This window comes from Girardinichthys multiradiatus, chromosome 5, assembly GCF_021462225.1.
Source record: "Girardinichthys multiradiatus isolate DD_20200921_A chromosome 5, DD_fGirMul_XY1, whole genome shotgun sequence".
Taxonomy (NCBI): domain Eukaryota; kingdom Metazoa; phylum Chordata; class Actinopteri; order Cyprinodontiformes; family Goodeidae; genus Girardinichthys; species Girardinichthys multiradiatus.
Window position 1 is genome coordinate 29,316,338 of NC_061798.1, and position 14,576 is coordinate 29,330,913.

General features: G+C 36.7%; 2 protein-coding genes across 4 annotated transcripts in view; both read right to left on the minus strand.

Annotated features, from left to right (window-relative positions):
* armh3 (armadillo like helical domain containing 3) overlaps positions 1 to 8,756 on the minus strand; it is a 29,839-nt gene extending 21,083 nt beyond the window's left edge. For both annotated transcript variants that reach the window (XM_047366514.1, XM_047366513.1), the window contains exons 1-14: positions 8,638 to 8,756; positions 6,690 to 6,799; positions 6,537 to 6,593; positions 5,946 to 6,092; positions 5,517 to 5,624; positions 5,305 to 5,397; positions 5,115 to 5,189; positions 4,929 to 5,015; positions 3,537 to 3,593; positions 3,357 to 3,400; positions 2,884 to 2,944; positions 2,759 to 2,805; positions 1,418 to 1,493; positions 1,058 to 1,151 (exon numbers count right to left, since the gene is read on the minus strand). In XM_047366514.1, the coding sequence (XP_047222470.1) occupies positions 1,058 to 1,151; positions 1,418 to 1,493; positions 2,759 to 2,805; positions 2,884 to 2,944; positions 3,357 to 3,400; positions 3,537 to 3,593; positions 4,929 to 5,015; positions 5,115 to 5,189; positions 5,305 to 5,397; positions 5,517 to 5,624; positions 5,946 to 6,092; positions 6,537 to 6,593; positions 6,690 to 6,791 (1,048 nt within the window). In that variant the 5' untranslated portion in view covers positions 6,792 to 6,799; positions 8,638 to 8,756. The remainder of the gene's footprint in view (positions 1 to 1,057; positions 1,152 to 1,417; positions 1,494 to 2,758; positions 2,806 to 2,883; positions 2,945 to 3,356; positions 3,401 to 3,536; positions 3,594 to 4,928; positions 5,016 to 5,114; positions 5,190 to 5,304; positions 5,398 to 5,516; positions 5,625 to 5,945; positions 6,093 to 6,536; positions 6,594 to 6,689; positions 6,800 to 8,637) is intronic.
* A 2,858-nt stretch (positions 8,757 to 11,614) lies between these two features.
* The window catches only part of ldb1b (LIM-domain binding 1b), a 30,950-nt gene continuing 27,988 nt past the window's right edge, over positions 11,615 to 14,576 (minus strand). For both annotated transcript variants that reach the window (XM_047365971.1, XM_047365972.1), the window contains exon 11: positions 11,615 to 13,703. In XM_047365971.1, the coding sequence (XP_047221927.1) occupies positions 13,473 to 13,703 (231 nt within the window). In that variant the 3' untranslated portion in view covers positions 11,615 to 13,472. The remainder of the gene's footprint in view (positions 13,704 to 14,576) is intronic.

The window sequence follows — 14,576 nt, forward strand, 5'->3', positions numbered from 1 at the left end:
TAAGCAGTAATGGAGGAAGCGGACGGCAGAGAAAGGAACACCTTTTAACAGTAAGAGCACGTGTGCATTGGAAATGACCTTCTTTTAAACATGTTAGCTACAAGACCCCACTTCCACAAAACCTGTATTAACAGCCAAGCAATCCCATCCAAAGAAAGGAATCATTATGTAATAATCTGGTTTTTACCACGTCAGAAACCCACAGGAGCACTTTTTGTGTTACATAATTCACTTCTATGTGTATAATATTAAGGTGTATAAAAACTTTGCTTTTTCTTAGGTTTAAGTGTGACTGTGACAGGCCAAAGTCTAGTCAGCAACTCTTTAAAATGCAATAAAAAGATTCAATAGAAATGAAAAGACATGCACCTTTGCATGTTAAATATATCGGCTTTATTAGTCTGGCTTCAATTCTTAAAAAAAAAAAAAAAACAAGGTAGGGGTTATGTTGGGGAAAAAAATAAATGACATTTTATCCAGAAATGGATAAAACTGTCCTTTCTAAAAACCTGGGAGGACTTTCAAATGTCACATACTTTAGGGATGAAAGAACATGTAAAACAAACCAACATTGTTTACAAGCAGTTAAAAAGCATGTCTTTGTAAAACAAACAAATACGTTTAAATTGTTACTTTCTACCCCAGCTCATATGCGACAAATGCATTTTCAATTTTTAGCAAATCTAAATATGGAAATCAATGTTTAGTCAAAACTAAGCCTGAATAATTGGCAAGGAACATGATCCCTGCAAAAACAAAAAACAAGTATAATCAAACTCCTTAAGAAATGATTTAAACAGTTTTAAAGATGTTAGTCTATCCCAATCAGATAGAACAAGTAAAACCAGAAATGCTGATAAAAACACACATTTAATCTCTCTTTTAGAAGAACAAAAAAAAAAATAAAACAAGTGAGAAAAAACGATTTTTTTTTTATCAATTTAGGAAACTGTTCACTAATTTATGCAGGTAAAAAAATGTTTTAAATGCAATGTTTCAAGCTGTCCAAACATTGTCACAACTTCTGTCACTGTGTGCATGAAAGCGAGCAGCTTACCGTCTAGGGAGGGCGGCGTCGTGCCGAGGGGAGTTGTTGGTGTTGTTGGAGTGGGAGTGGTGGGCGTGACTGCGATGTCAATCTCAGGATGGCTCTGTTAACAGACCAGAATCACATCAAGGTTCTGTTATGTGAAAGGCAGGAATGACTGCATGGGCCCAATAATGTTAAAGCCTAAGTAAAGATTACAGACAAAGAAGACTGATACATTACTTTGAAGAATAGGGAGCTCAAAACATTTAAAAATGATTTATTACTTATTATTACTTCATCAGCTAAATTGTCATTTGAGATGCCCTTAATGGCTACCTTGCCCAAAGAAGCAAACATACATGTCACAAAAACGTCATGTTACCCCACCTGCGCCAACACTGTGATGAAGTTTCTGTTCAGGTGGACCGCCTCGTAAAGTGCCAGTAGAATTGCCTCATTTGTCCTTAAAGTTGAAAAAGGAAAATATTCCTGGTAAGCACATTTGATTATGAAATGAAAGAGAGTTTTTTTTTAGGTAATCTTGGTTAAAACAGTTAAACTCTGTGCAGATACAAAGAACTGGCCTCATCTTCAGTCAGGTCGCCACACTGATACAACCAAGGCAAAAGGCCAGATATCTACCAGCCACAGCAGTTTCATTATGGAAGATAACAGCTTCAGGAGTTCAAAATAGGGTGCATACTGTTTTTTTTGTAGACTAGAGAGCAGTATTTAACAGAAGAACAACCACCAGGGAGAACTAGGTGCTGTGATTTTGGGAGCAGATGGTGAGATGAGCATTTAAATCCAACTAAAAGTTTAGCAGTTTTACTTGATTTAAAGTGAATAGCAGATTCAGATGGTCAATACGTATCGAGTTTAGAGAAAGCCTGTCACTGAGAGGCTTGGAAGAAAGCCTGCTGCAGGCAGACCGTGACCTGACAGAGAGATCCAAGATCACAGTTCTGCATGAGAACAAAAACTTGTCTAAAGTTTTCTATAACATGCAACAAGTTAGAAAAACAGGTACTTTGAATGAAAATTACATAATAGATGCTATATATAGTATACAGTAGTTATACTATATATAGACAACTGAAAACAGCCTGAGCTGATGGAGGCTCTGGGTCATAAACAAACCAATTTGTGTCCATGTACTATTTCATATCACTTTATTTTTATTTGGAAAGCATTATAGAGATAAATATTCCTAAAAAGGTTCAAATTTCACAGAACTGAACAATTAATTACTTTCTAAAGACTTTATTTTGCACCCTATTCCCACTGGTTGTCTTTCTGATCCCTGCATGAAACAGTTGACCTTTATAAACATGACAGATTATGACACCCAACCAACAATAACTCTGTGCGAGTATTTATTTATTGCAGTCACATAACCACAATTCCTTACAGCAGACTATGAGATGATAAAGAATTACTTTAAATTAGTGGTCGAGACGTTTTACGAAAGCTTCAAAAGATAGATACAAGCTGACACATGTAAGAGCAAAATAGCTCATGAAAAATGTCTCTTACTTGTACCTAAAAACGTTTTACTTAATAATCTCTGATTTGTTTTCAGTTATATGAACAGAGAAATGTATTTAAATTGGAGTCATTAAATTCTTCACTAACAAAGTAGGTCAAAGGTCTAAAATACTGCGGCAGCAACAAGATCACAACAGGAGCACAAGAGACCATGTGGCCTAATTCAAATATTGAACTTACTGTACAGAGAGTTTCTCATCAACATCTGCTATAAACATGCTGCCCACCTGTGGATAAAAGGACCAAACAAGTCATGAAAAAAAAACATTTCTATTGTAAAACTATGAGATAAAAGTGGAACCTACCATACTAGTGAGGGTTGAGAAGAATCCACCCTGGTTCTCTTCCTCTTTATCTTTGTACTGCCTAAAATGTAAAAAAGAACCAACAGAAAATGGGGACGTTTCAGTAGTATAAACAAAAGGTGAGCCACACAGCAGAAGAAACAGAGATCAGTATTTACAATCAAACACATTCACAAGAATACTCTACAGCTCCCAGCATATTATCTATGGGCTGTTCAATTTAAACACAAAAACAACAGGCTGTTAAAAGCCATCATCCATCACCCTGATATTTCTGTCTTTGCATGCAGACAGACAGAACCTTCTTCACAAACAGAATTTTAATTTCCACACACCACCTCATCTGAAAGAAAAACTACAGACCACCAAAGCAAACTGCCAGATATAAATAACTTAAGAGGCCTTGTTTTGTTTTTGTCCTTTTTCAGAGCAGAAATAGAAACACTGATGACGCCAGCAGTCTCAGCACACACCTGTTATATTCTGTCAGAGCTTGGTGAAGGACCACACCCATTCCCTGGGAATAAAATAAAATGAGCCATCCAGTAATTATATATTTAACAATCTATTTGATGAAAATGTCACCCACTGCACCAGACCTGCTTCTCATCATTATGCTTTATTGAAGAAACATTGAGCAACAACATACTTACATCGAGTGTCGGCTCATCATCCACAATGGAGAGTTTCACAATGTATGGATTTACAGACTAAAACAAGAAAAAGAATCAGTGAAAAACCCAGATATTATACTTCAGCTTCTGTCACACAGTTTCTTATCTAAGCATGTATGTTGGTGCATCAAATAGGCCAGACCTTAAGAAATGAAGGGCATTTTGTGAAATAACAATCATTAACCAATCGTAGCTTGTATAAAAAGTATGTGCATTGTATTCTGCTATTTAAATTGCCCTTGTATTAAGATGGACAGATTCACAAAGTGTAAGGACAGGGTATATTGCATGTGGAGCCACTTGGATTCAACATGCAGATGTGACTGAATCTTCATCGCCACCGAATGAGCGTCTGCATAGTGTAGCACGAGATTAATAACAGTACTATTGGGTAAATGCTACAACATTTGTGCAGCCCTCAAGAAATTCAATGGCCTAGGCATGAGCTTTATAAACTTCTAACATTCTTAACCCAATGCTGATTTAAAAACCACGGATGAAAAGCTAAGCGCCTTACAGAGGACAGCTGTGTGTATAATTGTTTCTTTTCATTTTTAAATTAAAGCAATTATATCATTTATATCAAGCCAGCAAAACCTCCAACCACTCCTTTCTGTTTTAATTTAAAATGACTTTAAGCAATTATGTTTTTTATTTTATCAGTGTACCTCAAGGGGGATCTCAATACTTCCTGCTGAAATAAGAAACTTCATAGCGCACTTATAAAGCTGATGAACTTCTTATGGGATATTTCTTTCACGTGTTGTGGCCTGACACAACTCAGCTTGTGTCTGAAGGTAGCACCTGCTGCAGAAACATTGTACCTGCTACATCGTGCTTTTTTATTTTCTTTTAACACCACCTCAGTTCAGCTCAGGCGCTCAGTGTGCTGGAGTGATAATTTAAATACATCACAGGTCACTGTTTGGTCTTATATAACCAGAGTAGACAGGAGTTGAGTCAAACCATAGCATGTTATAAATAAGCATTTATATATTTAATCCCATACATTTAAATGACATAAAACATGATTTTCGGCAGGATAATGGCACTTTTGAAACCAAAAACTGCTAGCTCACATTTTTATGAATTCTAAAATAATATAGATCTGTTGCTCTTATTGTTTAGATCAATACATTTTCCATTAAACCTGCACCTATTCTAACTCTTTTTAGTCGGGCTGTTTTCAGCATTATGGATACCAGATATTGTTCTTGTTCTGTTTACTGAACATTAAACCAGCAAAACAAAAGTTAGATTTTAATCAAAATCTCACAATGTGTTTGGTTTTAGAACCGCCTACCTGCAGAAATAAAAGCATTAATGTATAAAAAAAAGACACTACAGCACACATATGAATATTATAATCACCTCATATTTTCTGTAGTTGACCAGGAGTGCCAGAAGAACCACAGCATCATAACCATGCTGCCCTCTACTGGATGGATCAGACAGAATCTGAGTAGTGGGAGAGAAGGTAAAGAACCGAAATACCAAACCAAGGGCATGGAGTGTATTAAAAATTATCCAAAATCACAGTTTAACCTAATTACTTACTTGTAGAATAGCTTCAAAAATGCTGTTGATCATCACATATTCCAGAATTGTGTTCTGGCTTATATTATCTGTTACCTGGAAATACAATTTTTGCACATTCAAGCGACATGTTGCAGCAGCACAAGAAACATGTAATTAAGCACGTTACCCTGGAATTTATGGCTTTCTAAACCCGACCCCTTTTTCTCACCGTCACTAAACACAGTAACAATTTTAGGCAAAGGCTCTTGAGGCTCTCTGAGCTGTCTCCACAAAGAAGGCTGTCCAATCTCTCCATCAGGTCCTGAAGGAGACACAAACTACCTGAATAAACTCAAACATAACAGCTTCAATCAGTCTTAGATTTTTATCCCAATTTCCTGCACAGATGGCTTCCGTTTTTAAAGGTGATTTATCACAGACCTTCATCCTCTGCTCAGCCTTGTCAAAGCCCATGAGCATATTAATAATGTCGAAGCCGGATGCAGACTTGTTCTTCTGATGAACCCCTCGGAAAAGTGCACAGAGTGTCTGGCAGAGAGATGAGACAAGGGTGAACAATCTAAAATCATTCCTGAATATACAAGTTTTTTCGTAACACTGAAATGTTAGTATAACAGAATTTTGTTAATTTCATATATTGCAGCTAAATTTTAAAACTGTTGGAAGTTCTAGAAACAAGTTTCTTTTTCTTTTCATTTTGAACAGAAAATTTCATGTCTTTTTCATGATGCAAGTGTTGTTATATTAAAAAAATCTAAATTAAGCAACTTAGAGCAAGTTCTCTAATGCCTAATCAACATTCAGATTTGATGATCACCTAATGGGAAGCCACCCCTAGGCACCTCTTACCTGTAGGGCGTTGACCACTTTGATCTGGTGCTCCTCTCCAAGAGCCTGGACACAGTGATGAAACAGAGAGTTGATGTTGTCTTGAATACGTTGGACTTCCTCCCCATTTACGCTCTCCAGTTTGGACTCTAGGTACTCCAAGTTTACCTGAAACAAGAGAGTGTAGAAAACTGGGGCAAAAAGAGTTTGAAAAAGAAGCAACCTGGTGACAATTTCACAAAACAGTCTTTAATAAACAACAAGCTGCCTAAATCTGTTATAAATACAGTAAACCGGAACAGCACAATCCATGCATACTATGCCACCTGGCAGATCGATACACTGTCAAACTGCAGCCCAATCTGTGCAGCGTTTGTTTGGACTGTGCCTGATTGGAGTGAAGTAGCATTTCCCCGTTTAGCTTGAACACATTAACAGGTATTGCAAACAATGTACTTTTCTGTGATTTATTACAACTGCTTTTGACACCATTCTTCTCTACAAACCACTATTTTCTATTAGTCTACACCAACCCTTTAGCTAATGCTCAAAATGCTAATGCTAGCTTAGTGCTTTCCAGACATGTCTGACACACATTTCCGCTTTCTGTACCTTCATGAGGAACAGCTCATCCCAGAAGCGAGGGTTATTTTTGGCTGGGTCTTCTTTCTAAATCAGCATAAAAAGGAGACTGTTGCCAACACTTGGACATTTATTCCTTTCTGAAAAAATTTACCAGTGCTGTTTGTCCACTGTTATACTCACAGCAAAGATCTCATCGTACATCAGAACCACCTTTTCTTTCAAAGGTTTTTTGGAAGATGATGTCCTCCTCAGCAGCCCTGCTTTCTTCTCAACTTGAGACATGACTAGGTCTGCAAAGAGAGAGGAAATTAAGTTAAACAATATGCAAACTCAGGGTGGTATCCACCAACCTTGTAACCAACATGGTTTATTATAAAAGAAATGCTGGAAAAATATTTGACCTACGTGTTATTAAAATGTGCTAGAATAATCTTTTTTTTAACAAACAAACGATTCTTTATGCAACAGGATAGAGGTGGTTAATTATTTTGGATCTATGGATCATATGAACCAAAATCTCAAGGAGCCTTGACGCCATTCAATATCTTGAGCTCTTTATCGGGTACTCAACCTGTTTCTAAACATTTTCTCAATGTGAAAAAATGACTGTGGGACAGGTTCAGCATGTGACTATACTGCCAATTCCAGCATATGAACAATCAGGTGATAAATATAGTGGGAAGAAACAATCTCAATTTAAATTCCACACCCCTTTTTATTCATTGTTTCACTGGCCTCGCCCACAGAATCTGGGACATGGATAACCAAAGGCATGAAAAAAGACATTTCTTTCATAATGTAAAGTTACAGCATCACAATAGAACATTACTGACACTTCAAAAGGCACAAAAAAACTGAAACTATTTTTTGTCCCACAAACAAAGCCTATGCAAACCTTGTGCAACACCTTGTTATTATTAATGGCTTACTAAAACAAAAGTAAGTATTTAACAATCGCATCTTATTAGGCCTGGATGGTGTCTTGAGACACCACAGTCCCATATCGAGTCATCGTGCTGCAAAGCACCAAATTATTCATATGTCAAAATATTTACATGGGTGGTATTGTTCAAAATATTATGTAGATCAGTGCAAATGCCATAATAAAATTACATTGTAACAATATTATTGTGTCCCGATTATCTAAATAATATTTCTAGAATATTCTGCATGTTTTAGGCTTCCAAAAAGGTAAAAGCTTTTACCTAAAATTATACAGACAGGTCATTAATATGTACGATTTTTAAGGAGCTGTATTGCTGTGTTGATTGCTAAATAAATTAAAAGTTTTAGGAGCCTATTTACCACAAGCGCTGTGCTCAGCGGACATGTTTTCAAGACCAAAATGTATTTGGGATATTAAACAAAGGACTGCTCAATATTAATGGGAATTAATGAAATATATTAACAACTGTAAGTTAATTAAAAGCAACAATTCAGCAACAGGTAAGACACGTTATCATTGGTTACATTACAAAAACTGATTCTCTGGTTGCCTCACGTAACCTATTAGGATCATTAAGCTACTAGTAGTGACGAATTATTTTTTTGTTTATTTATTTCACCCAGGGTTGTAGTAAAGCACAGCACCAACCTTCTCAGAGCTTCATTGCCAAACAAAGTTGATATTTTACAGACTTTTAATAATTTATAAACGCAAAGGCCCTTTCTCAATAGTTATATTATCTGAGTTATAATTACCAGAGAAGTTGGTGACTGCACACAGAGATATGTTGGTTATTTACCGGCTTGTGTTGATTAAATAAATACTGATCAGTCCTAGCTGGAATGAGCTGCTAGCTGCCTTAGATGCATTAGCTACATGAGCCACTGTTGCCGAACTGGTTAATCTTATTTTAATAGCAAAAAGCGAACGTATAACCACCAGACACTTTCAACCCACAGAACAACCATTTACAAGCGTGTTAAATCACAAACTGTAATCTTATTCAGGTCTTTAAAAATAGAGTTTTCGGGGCTTTAGCTAACGTTAGCTAGCTAATGCCGATCATTATTTATGTTAGCGCTAGCACTGATCTAATGGTTGCGAGCTGACAAACGAATTGCAAGATTAATGGTCGAATGCCACTGTTTTATTGTCTATATACGTGGATTTCTATAAACGTACCTCAGTCAAACTGTCCAAATGTTTGTTGTGATGTAGCTCATGAATTCCTTTGGCAGCAGTAGCCGTTAGCGCACTGTTAGCATCCTACTTGTCTCCGGGGTCTTAACGTCCGACAGGTTTATTAAAGTTTTGAATTTTAAATTCTCTGCAACATAAGGTTTTCTTTTCAATAAAACAAGCGTATCCCTTCTAGTTTTATTTATCATAAATAGAAGACGTTACACTTAAAACAAGTGAAAAAGTCAACAAAGCAATTAGACAAATTTAAGGAAAATACATACTGTACGCCTTACCTTGAAGTTGACACAGTTATGAAATTTAATGCCAGATTATCCTTGCTGGGATCAAACACATCATACATAACATTTCCACAAAATGCCTGGATGTCTAATTTTACGCTCAGACTAATGATATTCAGTCATATTCAATAAATTAGAATATGAGGCTTGTTTTAAGCACGTTTTAAAAATAACTTGCAGGCCGGTATTAAACATACCACTCATTAAGCCAACATTTCTGTAATAAAAATGTTTTATTGGTCAGATTGATTGTTCCAAACTTAAATGTCATGTATTCATTAGCTGTACGCAGAAACTTATAATAGAGATAAATGGATGGAAACATCAGCCTGTGTGTAATTAATCTATATAACGTGTTTTACTTAGTGAACTGAGTTAGTGAAATAAATTAAACTTTCAAAAATATTCAAATTTATTGCGTATGACTGTACTATACCGCCCATAAATATGTGTCCATCCCAGTGTCCATACCTAAATCCCAGAGAGCATAAGAGAGGAAACCAGGACTCTAGATGATGTGGAGAGAGTGGTAAATCAGAGTAAAAAAATCTATGTAATGTTGTGGTAGCAGTGGTAAAACTCCAATTACTTGCAGAATATCGGTAGTAAATACAGGGCTTAATTTGCTGCAACGCTAAATAACCTACTCACTAATATTACCATCAGTTAGTTATTTTATGTCCTCTAAGCCATCTTGAAAAATACATTTTGATTTTATTTTATTTTTGCACTAACTGGTGCTTTAATGTCATGTGCACACACAGAAGTAATTAAATGCTGATTTTGGCACCACCTCAAATGTACAGCTGATGTGTCTATGTTGTGGTGCAGGTTTCCTCCGTCACAGTGTGAAGATGTAATCACCATGACAAACTCCTTGCAATAATGATTCCCAGAACCTAAACGTGTTCACTTTACTCTTCATCAGCTCAATTAGAGGTGTTTGTCACTCTGTCGCTCTTTGTTCTAAAATCAATGATTGCCTCCTTGGTTTTATTGATGCTGACCAGCAGTTTATTCTCTGTGCACCACTCTGTAAGATTGTTGACTTCTTCTTCATGTGAAACCCTATCGTTGTTTGCAGGGCAATCAATAACTGTGATTTCATCTTCATACTTCACTTGTGTCCCCTCAGTGTCTGGCTATGCAGTTTTTATGTGAGGAAGGTCCTGAACATTAAAGTAAAACGATAAAGATAATTTCTGATATAGGAGGTGTGTTCAGGTTCTTTAGAGAACAAAGCAGCAAAAGCTGCTGCCCCTAACACATAACCTAGTCTCCCTATTCTCTTTACCCTGAGCTCCAGGGATGACAGTTCCTCACTCCATCTGTAAGGCTGAGTTCGGCCTCCTTACAAAGGAACTTTAAGTCAGGTCTCCTGTTTTTTCTGTAATGATCCATCTATTGTGACAAATGATAAGCTTCAAAACATAGGCAGTCTAGTTAATCCAGAGCTTCCCTTTTGTGCTCCGCTTTAAACACAGACATAGTCTAAAAAAGAGGAAGAAACTATTAACCATTTTCCAGGTATTTCCAGAATTTTCTCTATCCATTTTTTCTTGCTATTTTTAAAGTACAATGCTGTGAAAAACTATTTGCTTTTTTTGTTGTATTTCAATGTTTCAGAGCATCAAACTAATTTTAATATCAAACATAACCTTAGTAAACACAAAACTGTTCTAAAATTATGATTTTATTTATTAAATGAGAAAAACTAAACCAACCTGGCCTGATGTTAATAATGTGATTGGACCCTAAAGCTAGTAACTGATTGTGCCCCCCTTAATCAGTGGGTGGCAAAATCTTATTTAAGGTGTTCACTGAAATGAAAGATCCACAGAGCTCTACAGCACCTTCCAATTTTAATTTTTCCCTTGCTAAGGAAATATACAAAAGCCTTAAAATAAATTGCTACAAAATCTGGGTGACCCTGAGATGCCACTCTTTGCTGCAGTTTTCTAACAGTACTTTTTTCACCTCTTTGACCATCCATCTCACTTTGATGGATGCTAAAGATAAACCTGGCTCCTGATACAGCCTTGTTTGTCACAGTTCAGTTGTTTTAAATGTATTGCTTCTCATACTGCTGATTTAGGCAAGTTAGGTGAGGAAGTTTTATTTTAGCTATTTCCTGACCTATAAAAAACCAACATATACCTGCCTGACCTAAATCTCATGTTCTCTTCCACTTCCCATTTTGAAGAGTAACAAAGAGAAACGGGGTCCTCCGCTACATCATATACAGGAAGGAAACGGGGAGTCATAGATTACTAAATAAAAGATGACCAATAAACTAAAAAAAAAAAGCGTAAAAGCTTCAGGTAATTTTAATTTACGGGAATCAGAAAGTGTGGCACTGAAAACTGCAGCTGCTTAATGGTTGCATTTATTGTAAAACTTTGTGTAATAATTTGCTTTTGCCATTTTTATTTTTAAAATCCTTAATAGTTCTAATTTTATTTTAAGGTAAAATATCTTTCTAGAATATTTTAGAAATTGTATTATACATTTAAGGAAATATTTTTAAAGATTTTTAAATTATTTTAAGTTTTGTTTCGCTTTACACTACAAAATATCTTTATAATTTCAGTTCCAATATGTGTGATTTATTATCCTACTATGGGCCAGTATCCGCCAGCCAAACAGTATTATTACAAAATCCCCCATCCACACCCATCTTAAAGTGAAAATGTATCTTTTTATTGGTACCATACATTAAGGGCAGAAACTAAACCAAATCAAAAAATATATATGAAACAAAGATTTCCCTACAAGGTTTGGAGAAGGTACAAGTCACCATTCAAACTCAATCATAAATGTAGCTGGAATCAACTCCAACCAAAACAAATGTACAAACCAATAACAGAGCTGTTCCTTATTCGACTTTACAGACTCAGCACTGCTACTAAAATACGCAGACTGTACTTAATGTTAAGATGGTGAACGACACTGATGGTTATAAACAAGACTGTACAAATCAAGAGAATTTTAACATAAAACTCATTTAAAAAAACAAAAGATTGTTTCTTAGCCAGTGATGAAACAAGACGGTTACAAGAAAACTAAAAGCCATTGAGCACATTCACTTCGACATCAAGACGAAATACAGAAAATTGTCATGGATGCTGTGATTAATCAAAAGCGTGAATCTTAAAAATAAATAGAAAAAACTAAGTAAAATCATCTTTCCATGGTGCCATTGTACCCCAGGGGTTTTGTAATTTAATTTACACAAGTTTTATAAAAAAAAAAAAAAAAAAGAGGAAGGAGGAAAGACGGCAGAGGGGGAGAAAGGCGACGAGGGAACAGGGTCATGAGTGTTTTTTCTCCTTTTTCCTATTTTTGTTTCTTTACATTAGATCGGGATGGCTTTAGGTAAATCTAAGTAAGAATACATTTTATTACAGTCAGACAGAACTTTGCTACTACCTTAAATATACAAGCACAAATACACAAAAAATCCCCAAAAAACAACCAAAAACAATAAAATAAAATAAAAACATCCACACTAAATTATTTCTCTTTTATAAACATAAAAGATACAAATCAATATACTTTTGAGGGGGAAGGAGGATAAAAGTCCTGCGTTGCTCCTTGGTCTGTAGCTTTTCAGTATTGGTAGAAAATAAAAAAAGTAATTGAAATGAAGGCGTTTAATACAAATAAAAAAAACATTCTAGGGAAATATATATACTGTATAAAAACTCTTAAAATGTGTAGCTGTGTGTGTGTGTGTGTGTGTTGTAAATGCTTTCCATTTGAAAGACTGCAATCACTGTAGTCTAATCAGAGATGGCTGGGGCACTGAAAATCCTTCAATCATGATCTGGATCATGTGTGTATGCATGGGTGTGAATATACATGTGTGTGTTATTGCCCTAGTGCCTCAAAATAGCCTTCAAACTAGTTTGTTAGTTTTAAAAACGGACGCTCAGTTCTGACCCGTCTGCTTCAGCAAAGCCACAGATAAACATCACGCATCGGGTTTTCTCTTCACACAAATTACACACACACTTTCGGTCACACATATAGTCTTAACAAACATTAGTGGCTTGTGCGTCAGCAGAGCAGACCACAATCGAGAGCTGTGTTTAGATGACGGGTGGACAAGTAGTCCCTAAGCGACTCGACACCGCAGTGAAGCCCCACTGTCATCGGCCCGTCCACCCCACCGTGTGAGAGTTCGGTTCCAATAGGTTAGTGTACTTGGTTCTTGTGTGGAATAAATTCCTGCTACTTCTCAGTCATGTCAACCCAACCTCCATCCAAAAATGAAAATGAGCAACAGCAGATGGGACATTTTGTGTAAAAGTTGAGGAGGGGAGGAACAGTGCTGGGACAGGGTGCCTAAACATTTCTGCGGCTCAGTGAGAGGACAGACTGAGCTCCTTTAGGCTACCTGCGGGTGAATCTGAGCGCTACAGCTCTGTTTGGTTTGCAAATCAGACTATGGACCAATTTGGCTGCAGTCATGGCTATAGAGGTAGGGTGGGGGCTGACAGAGGGGTCTGTATAGAGGTTATGGGGCCCTGGGCTCTACTGGGATGCCTGCGAGGTGGGGTTGTCGCTCTTGCTCTCTTGGCTGGAAGGGGCCTTGTTGTTCCAGGGCGAGTTGGACCCCAGCGCCGGAGAGTTGTTGAAGCTGTCCTCGTCGTCGATGCCGTTGGCCGCGTCAAACTGCGTGTTCTCCAGCCTCGTGATCAGACGCTCGTCCTCGTCGCCGAACTCCCCGCCCATCAGGGTAGGCTCTCCTACCACCATCACGTCCTACACAACATCACAATACAAGACTCTGTTAGCAGAAAGATTTATTTAATATCTCTTGAGTTTTTCCCTCAAATTACTTGAGTCACAACTGTTTGATTATGCATCTCTGCAACACAGCATCAGATTAATAGTTTTTGAAAACTACACAAACACAGTTGCATTTTACCAAACCGCAAATTAGGTTCATTAGCTAAATTCAAAATAGTTTAAAGAAATTACACAAGACTAGTTTGAATAGTTAAACTACTATTATAAGATTTTCATCCAAATTCAGCTTGAATTCATACTTTCATTGACCACTGCAGCCTCTAAACTACTCAACCCTCTGAACAAAATTCATCATAAGAGCAGAAACATGCAAACCAGGTGTGACCTCATGCACACCCAATGACACCAATCCAGGGCTTCATTAGGTGAGCTTCAGATAGAAACCTCCAATACCTGGACTGTTAGTCTTATTTCTAACAGGCTAACATTAAGTTAAGATAATTGACCAGAAAGTTCAGAGATGATTGCCGTGCAAAAACAAGGAAAATGATACAAAGAAATAGCAGAAGGCACTGAATGTTTCCAGAGATACAGTTGAAATAGGTAATAAGTTTAGTTACAGGAACAATGAGGACGCCTAGTGGGAAAAAGAGGGAACTATAAACAGCTGCCACCAGATTCCTTAGGAGGCAGTTGGTCAAAAACTATGGGAAGAAACTTGTGCCATCAGAAACTGAATTTGTATTTGTGTAATTTGAAATTGAATGCATTGGTTTGAAAATGAATTTCACTAAACTGAAACTAAATGTAATGGTTTGAAACTGAATTCATTTGCTTTTAAAATGTATTTTTTTGTATTAAAAATTCAGTTTGACTACTTTTACT